The sequence below is a fragment of the Macrotis lagotis genome, chromosome X (genome assembly GCF_037893015.1).
Source record: "Macrotis lagotis isolate mMagLag1 chromosome X, bilby.v1.9.chrom.fasta, whole genome shotgun sequence".
NCBI classification, from domain to species: Eukaryota; Metazoa; Chordata; class Mammalia; order Peramelemorphia; family Peramelidae; genus Macrotis; species Macrotis lagotis.
The window spans coordinates 244,716,435-244,724,903 of NC_133666.1; the positions used below are offsets into that span (position 1 = coordinate 244,716,435).

The 8,469-nt window shown below is 40.4% G+C and overlaps 1 protein-coding gene across 4 annotated transcripts in view; it reads right to left on the reverse strand.

Moving 5' to 3' along the window:
- Nucleotides 1–8,469, reverse strand: part of GCNT4 (glucosaminyl (N-acetyl) transferase 4) — a 53,359-nt gene that overhangs the window by 44,287 nt on the left and 603 nt on the right. The window contains exon 1 of one of the 4 annotated variants that reach the window (XM_074206726.1): nucleotides 8,370–8,427. The exons of 2 other annotated variants lie outside the window; for them this stretch is intronic. Coding sequence is in view for 1 of the 2 variants with exons in the window: in XM_074206725.1 (XP_074062826.1) it covers nucleotides 7,077–7,216 (140 nt within the window). In the remaining variant the exon portion in view is untranslated. Of the gene's footprint in view, nucleotides 1–7,076; nucleotides 7,722–8,369; nucleotides 8,428–8,469 lie in introns of those variants that run through there. One more of the 4 variants, XM_074206725.1, reaches the window with a different exon arrangement.

The window sequence follows — 8,469 nt, forward strand, 5'->3', positions numbered from 1 at the left end:
ATGGCACTGAATAAGTAAATTAAGTAGTATTGTCATTTTTGTCATACTGCTACAGTCTATCCCAAAACAACTGCAATTTCTCATATCATGGTGTTCTGTCTTTATTTCTATAAATTAACCCATTTGATTTTGAATTCCTGAAATTGCCATCATTTGATAATGGAACAGATGAATATTTCTGCTTACTTTTGGAGGGAAAACAGGGTATAATGAGGAAATTAACAGTGAAAACAAGACTGAAGGAGGATATGTTCTTCAATGTCAACAGCATGTTGCAGTAAAAAGAGAAAAGGCCTGGGAGTTTGGAAGGTTCTAGGTATGACTTTCCCACCTCTGGGTAGTCTTGGGCAAGTCATGTAATGACTTTCTGAGACTCAATATTCTTTATCTGCAAAATAAACGGGTTAAACTAAAACCTCCAAGATCTCCTTCAGCTTTAGAAATGAATCAGGAAACACATTTGGATAACTCCTTTATCACACATCTTATTAAAGGACCTGGAGTTGAAAGGAACCTTATAAATCATCTGATTTCATCTTTTCATTTTATAAAGAGTGCTGTTCAGTACTAAGGAGGCATAAGAAGTTATCCCTAAAAGAATAAAATTTTACTTTACACTATCCTCTTATATACAATTAAGTTAACAATTCTGTGCACAGCAGAGACCAAAAGAAAACTTAGAAGAAAGCACAGAAAAGCTGAGGTACACTGAAAACAGGATTTATTACATAGGTTTTTATGAAATAGAAATTTATTGCTTTATAGTGAATCCTCTCATGTTCTACTGTGTACGTGGAAAGGTTTTTTATTTTTTCATCTTGTATTAAAACTTAAGATGAACAATATTTAAAAAAATCAAATACTATTTGTTATCTATTCTTAAAACAGACCTGATCTTCAACTTTTTTCAATTTTAATTTCTATTGAATTTAACTCATAATTTAATTAAATTCAGCAATTTATCAAACATGTAGCCTGTAGAAGGCATTATGTTAGGCAGATAAAAAGATAAAATTTCAAATCACCCCAGCCCTCAGGGAGTTTACATTTTCCTGAAGGCTACAAGCAGTAAACAGATAAATAAATAAAGGCTTCACAGATCTGGCGCCAGAGCTGAGCTTTGAAGGAAGCCAGAAGATTTTTAGAGGTAGAGAAAAGACTGAGTGTATTCAGGTACCAGGCAAAGGGATAGTTTTTGGAGATCAGGAAATAGGCCAGTTGGACTGGAAAAGAAGAGTACATGAAAGTTGTTATTTTTTGTTCAGTCATTTCAGTCATGTCTGACTTTGTGATTCCATTTGCATTTTCTTGGCAAAGGTACTGGAGTGGTTTGCCATTTTCTTCTCCAGTTCATTTTACAGAAGAGAAAACTGAGGCAAATGGTGAGTTTCATGCCCAGGGTCATATAGTTAGGAAATATCTGAGGTCAGAGTTGAACTCAGGAAAATGAGTCCTCCTGACTCCAGGTCAGACACTCTATTCACTATTCACTAGCTGTCCCAAGTACCTGAAAGGATATGAAATAAAATTATGTCTGGAATGATAAGCTAAAGGCTTCTGGGAAGTTCTATGAGAACTTGGTGAAAGTATAACCAAAATTAACCTGTTTTCTCCTCTGCCCAGGTGTCATGTGATTTTTTTTCAGACTTCCTAAAGACATAATCCTCAAGTCCTTATATTTTTCCTGGGGACTAAAATTTGGGGCTTAAAGATTATTGCATTGTTTCATTAATTAGTTTTATTTTATTATATACTTTTTTTAAGTCTTCAGAACTCAATAGACAAATTAGAGAATTCAATTCAATTAAACAAATTCTATTAAGTAAGTCTCTGCCTACATGTGATATTGAAAAGGGTAGTAATTAAGGTTAAGTCATTTAAGGTCCCTGGATATCAGTTTCCTCATCTGTGAAATAAAGAGATTAGACTAAACAATCCCTAAGATCTCTTTCAGCTTTAACAATTATGATCTTTGGAGAAAATTTTTTGGGGAACAGATAGGTAGCATAGTGATTAGAATGTCTGATCTGGAGACAGGAAGACTCATTCTACTGAGTTCAAATCCACCCTCAGACAATTACTAGCTATGTGACCTGGGCAAGTCATCTTAATCCTGTTTGCCTCAGTTTCTTCAGCTCTAAAATGAACTAGAAAAGGAAATGGCAAACACTCTGATACCTTTGCCAAGGTAACCCCAAATAAAGTCTCAAAGAGAAAGGTAAGACTGAATGAAAACAACATTAAGAAAAAACACATATGCAGATATATATATATATATATGTATATATATGTATATATATATACCAGAACATTCTTAAGCTAAGATTAAATACATAGGAAAGATTAAGGAGAATGGCATGAGAAGAAAATAGAAAGGAGGAAATCAAAGGAATCTTCACGTAAAAGGGAACATCTAAGTTAGCTTTTGAAGGAAGAAAAGGATTTTTCCAGATAGAGATAGATGAAGAAGTCTCATCTCAGGATGGGGAATTGTGTATGTAAATACAGAGTAGTTAAAAAAGATATGAGACAGAGAACAGTAAATACTCAGAGGATGATAGGAAGAGCCAGAAAGGACTTTAGTCCAACATCAAAAACCTCCAGGAAATGAACTGAGATTCAGAGACACACATTCCTTGCCTAAGCTCTCACAGGTAACTAGCAGCAGACCTAGTATTTAGAACCAGGCACTCGGGTGCCAAACCCTCTTTTTACTCCCCTTTGAATGGAACAGAATGAAAATGTTCTTTGAAGTCAACATAATATCCTTGTCTAAGGTAGGTAGAATCATTTGATGTGTGTCAAGGTAACTAAGCAATAATTTTTCTTACTACTAATGTGAAGGATCATTTCTAAGCTTTATTACAAAACCTTAATTGCTTTTTTGCTTTGGAAAGAACTTGGGGAAAAGCACTAAACATGTTTCAATGTTTTCTTTTTATTAAAATTAAGCATTGGTTTAAAATGTTAGATGTGGCCCCCCCAGCAAACATTATCACAGAGAATGAAGTTGATTATATTTAATATATTGGAAAAGACCTACTACATTTGAATTTATTCCTTAGGCAATTATCTGTGCACAGTTAGACTATCAAACTTGTCAGATCAGGATTTATAATAAAAAGGAAGAATAGAAATTTTAAGAAAGGTAAGATATACAATTAAGATTTAACCTTGAATTATTTAAACAAGCTATTGAAAAAATTTTTAGATGTGAAAATAATAGAAAAAACAATGACATGAGCTATAATAACTTCATCTAAGAAGTTAAACTAATGTAAATTAATATAAAAAAGAGGTCAAAAAAACAAAACCAAAAAAAGCCCACCTAAGCAAACATTTGAATTACTTAATAAATCGAGGGATATATAAAAACCAGCTTACAAAACAAATGTACCTTTAAAATCTTACAAAAAAATGATGAATGCTTATGAATGATATGTCATCCAACAGAAAGAAGCAAAGGAAGGTAAAACCAATCTAAAGAAAATTTTGCAAGATGTCCAAGCCAATACATTCTTTTTTAAAATTTTTTATTTTTTGCAAGGCAGTGGGGCTAAGTGGCTTGTCCAAGGCCACACAGCTAGGTAATTATTAAGTGTCCGAGGCCAGATTTGAACTCAGGTACTTCTGACTCCAGGGCCGGTACTCTATCCACTGCGCCACCTCGTTGCCCCAAGTCAATACATTGTTAAGGAATCTTCTAACTGATGAGTTATGATTTTCCATTTGAGGAATCACCTATGCTATCATACTTTTTTCATACTGGGATCAGTCAATGACTCTCCAAACCATCGTTGTGTACCACCTCACTCTTCCTCCTCCCCCTCTCTTTCCATCTCCCTTTGATATATTATCTCCCTCATTAGAATGTAAGCTCACAAAGAAATAGAAATGGGACTAAGGTAAAAACAGACAAGAAAAGCAATTGGAATAGATTAAGTATATGTGGAGATTGATGCTGGTAGCAATACAATTGTGAGGGCACTGAGATACTGATTCAGAAAATATACTTAAATATGGGGAAAATTTTAAACCCTACTGATTACCACAAAAAAAAAAGAAAAGAAGAGAAACATCAACAAACATATTAGAGATGGAAATGGCAAACTATTCCAATATCTCTACCAAGAAAACCCCAAATGAGGTCACAAAGTTAGACATGACTGAACAATAAACATGCAGATTGTCCTATCTGTATAAAATTTATATGTCATTTATATATGAATTGAAAGCATCCTCAGTGAGAGTGTTTGTAGAGGGACAAACAAGGTTTTCACAAACAATATTCAGTAATGGATCACAATTGAATCAAAGATGAATAAAATAGCATACCATTGTGCTTATTGTTAGTTGATTATGAAAAAAAAATTCAACTCAGTAGAATAGAAACCTCCTTTACAAGCTCTTTTACAACATGATATTTCCCATTCACATACAGAGATCATTTAATATTCTTTTGAAGATTTAACAACAGAAATAACCCTGTTCAAGGACCTTGTGATAGTAAACATAAGGTGAGGCATTAAACACAGAGATATAGGCTCAATAAAAAGTATTCACCACTGTAATGGAGACCATCCAGAACTGAATCCAGGTTGAATAGTGGTTCCTCCTCATTAGGGCCTTCAGATGCTCTTTTTTAAAAAAATGTATTATGTTAATTCTACCATGCCCCTAAGACACTATAATTTCATAAAGGAAATTTACAATCAATCAAAGGTGTTTGGCCTTCCTATTCCCATGGAAAGGTCAAATGGATTGCTCATATTTCAACATGCATCTGAATAGACACCCCATAGAGCTCATCTAATGGTATGTGTATCTGGGGCAGACAATACAGGTGGCCAATGAATTGGACCCAGAGTGGAAAAGAAGAACTTTCAGGTGACTGCAAAGCACTTAGACTGATCCTGAGCCTTTCAGAACAGCTAAGACTTAACTTTTTGATACTCACTGGCATTGTCACATGTTATCAAACCTGTAACACCACTTCTTCTGAAGAAACTAAAGATGAGTAATACAAAGAGAGCAACAGAAAGGTGGGTGGTAAGTGTGATTTAGAATCAATGAATTCTGAAGAAATAGAATAAAGGATGTCATCAAAGAATTATTTGACAAGGTGGAGGCCACTTCATGATAAGGAAACTGAAGCCTAGAGAAAGGTTGTGTGACTAGCTCATGGTCACACAGCTACTGTTAAAGGCAGAATTTGAACCAAGGTTCCTGACTTTAAATCTGAAACATCAATTGCTACAAGGTCTTATTTTAAGAGCAAGGCATGATAGGTAAGTGGATTGTCAGAATTCTCTACTGGAACCTTAGAGATATCAAGAGAAACAAAGGAGGCTTCCAGAACATTGGACGGACCCTTTGTAGCAAACTTTGGGGAGGATAGAAACAAAAGTATTACAGGATGTAATGGATAAGTTGCTATCTTCTTTATTGGAAGGAATTCCCAAATAGATGAAATCCATTTGAGAAATGAATTGGTTGACAGACTGATTTAAATTCTGGTTCAAACAATATAGCATTTTTTCCTACTTGTGTCTATAGTTCATTGTTTAAAAAAAAAAATCCAACATTTCCCGGACTCCTTTCTACTAAGTATAAGTGTTAGAAGTGATCTAAAGATGGCTGCAAGAAAAATCAGGAACAAGGAATAAAACATGATCAAGAGTAAATCTTAATGACAACTTCATTCTGCCATTCTGATACAGAACATTATACTATAATACCCAGTTATGCCTGTAGCCCCTTCAGAGAAGCTTTTGAAAGTAGATAATTAAACTTGTTTAAACATCCACAAAGACCTAAGTATTTACCATCTCCTGTGAATCACCCCCCAACAATAGTAGTAATAACTATAAATATCAAATTGAAAAAAATCTTTCCCTTTCCCAACCAAAATGAATGTTTCTTGTTTCAACTTTTCATATGATATTCAATACAATATCACTTTTTCCTCTTAGGCTCTTTTTTGTGTGCTAATTACAGTAATCACACAATAAAACACTGGCAATTCAACACTACCACCTTCCCTAGTAATTTCACACAAAGAAAAGGAGTTATTGACAGAGCAGTTAAAGAAATGGCTTTCTGGAAGAATTCACTTATTTTAAAAGATCTTACTTCCTTGAGAAGTTATTAACAAAGAATTTTTAAAAGGCTGCTTAACTCCAATACATGATTTTGCTCACAAATTGTCTGAGTATTACACATGTCAGGTTTTTTTGAAGGGTGATGAAAGCCTGCTAAAATCATATATAACATTTGAACAAATCCTCTCACTTTCTCTTCAAGCACGGGGTTATCAATCTTTAATCACTAAAATGAAAAGGGGGGAGGAGACTGCTCTTCTCCCACATCTTTTACAACCATCTTTCCTTATTAGGCTAATCCTGGGAGGAAAATAAACAGTTCCTATTCACGAAAAACTTAAAAATGAAAATTAAAACTACAACTTTGCCGCATCCAACTCTCTCAATTACAGCCAGTCAGAACTGCAAGAGAAAGGTTATGAATTAATGCATTCATATTTCAGCGACAGAACCTATGACTTCGGTACGGATTCTGCCATAGAATGCATATTTGGCAAGGAATTTTATAGCCGCCTCAGAGAATCAGAGATTAAAATAAAGTTGGAGGCCACCTAGTGATGAGAAAACTGAAGCCTGGAGAAAGGTTGTGGGACTGGCTTCTGGTCACACAGCTACCCTTAGAGGCAGGATTTGAACCAAGGTAGGTGCTGCCGACTCTAAATCCGGAACTTCAATCACTACAACCATGCAATGCTTGCATCCCAACCTTTCTTTTGGAAGTTCCCTTTTCCCTCCCCTTCCTCCGATCTCACCCTAAAGTTCCAGATGTCCAGGCAAGTGAATTAGCCTGCGGAGTAGCCACTTGCAACCGAGGAAACTATTTCCTCTTTCTAATTTCTGGTTACTGAATTATCTACCTCAAAAGAATCAACTACTTTACTTTATCTGAAAGAAGCAATAAACACTCAAAAAAAATCACTTCCTAATCCTCCTCCTCTCTCAAAAAACAAACAAATCCCTTGGTTCGCAATTCACCTGCAATTCAGCATCTGAGAGGTGATAGAAAGGTCCTTTAATCTTGCACCCCACTCCGACCTCCTATGGCTTACAGTTCTTTCTAGGAAGAAAGGATGAGGTTCCCGCTGGGGTGCGTTTCTTGGAAAGAACTGATTCATTCAGGGGATATTCATCAGGTGTTCTCCAGCTCCGAAGATGAGTAGATCGAGAACGAGGCCGCACCCCAACTCCCTCCCCCGCCCCCTGATGCATCTGGGGGCAAGTTGAAGGAAGCCGAATAGCAAACGCACGTGCTCAGACCTCAGGGGAAAAACTAGCAGAGAAAAGTGATCCTTCACGCTCCAGTGAGGGGCGGGTTTCTGGAGCCTCAGGTGGGAGGTGGGACTGCCAAAATCTTTTTTTTTTTTTTTGGACAGCAAATTAGCCAGTTAACTGGCATCCAAGGAAAACCCTTTTGCTAACCTGTCCCCTATTCCTTCTACTTTCACTCTCTACAAGAGGCCCTCAAAATCCCCAGGCGGAGAACCCGCAGCCCCGGGGCCTCCGCAGACCTCCCCCGGAGCCCTTCCTTTCTTGTCCCTCCTGCCTTTCCCCCCTCTTTTCCAAAAGCCGGGCGCTTTGTGCAGTCCGTGCGGAGAAGTTGCGGCCGCTCTGGCTCCACTCGGAAGCCTCTCTGGCTCTCTCCGGGCCGGCGGTCCCCACGCCCGGCCCAGCCGGCACGCGGGCCAGGGGCCGGCGCTCTCCGCGGTACCGCTGCCCTCGGAGCCCGGGCCCGCAGCGCAGGGCCACGCGGAGCCCCCCGGGGCAGGGGAGCGCGGGGCCCGGGAGCGCGGGGCAGGGGAGCGCAAGGGAGGGCGGCTCAGGGCCACGCGGAGCCCCCCGGGGCGGGCGGAGCAAGGCTGCACGGGGCAGGGGAGCGCAGGGGAGGGGAGCGCGGGGCAGGGGAGCCCCCCGGGGCAGGGGAGCGCAGGCGAGGGCAGCGCAGGGCCACGCGGAGCCCCCCGGGGCGGGCAGAGCAAGGCAGCGCGGGGCAGGGCAGTGCGGGCAGGGGAGGGGAGCGCGGGCCGAGCAGGGCAGGGGAGGGCAGCGCAGCAGAGCGGAGCAGCGCCGCACCAAAGTTTTCCGCGGTGCCGAAAGCCAAAGTCTGGAGGGCTGTCCCGGGAAGGCGCACGGGCGCCCCGGCAGGGTGTCCCCGGACTCCGCTCCGGGACAGGGGGCATCCCGCCCCTCCCGGCCCGCGCCACCCCAGGGGAAGGGAGAGGGAGCCCCCTCCGGCCGGCCGCCCCGGCGCCACCCCGCGAGGTGACTTACGGAAGGAGGCAGCGGCCGAGCCGGGCCCCGGGGCCCCGAGGCTGCAGGGCGAGGCGAGGCGAGGCGCAGGCGGGGCTCCGCGGCTCCGGGGCTCCGGAGG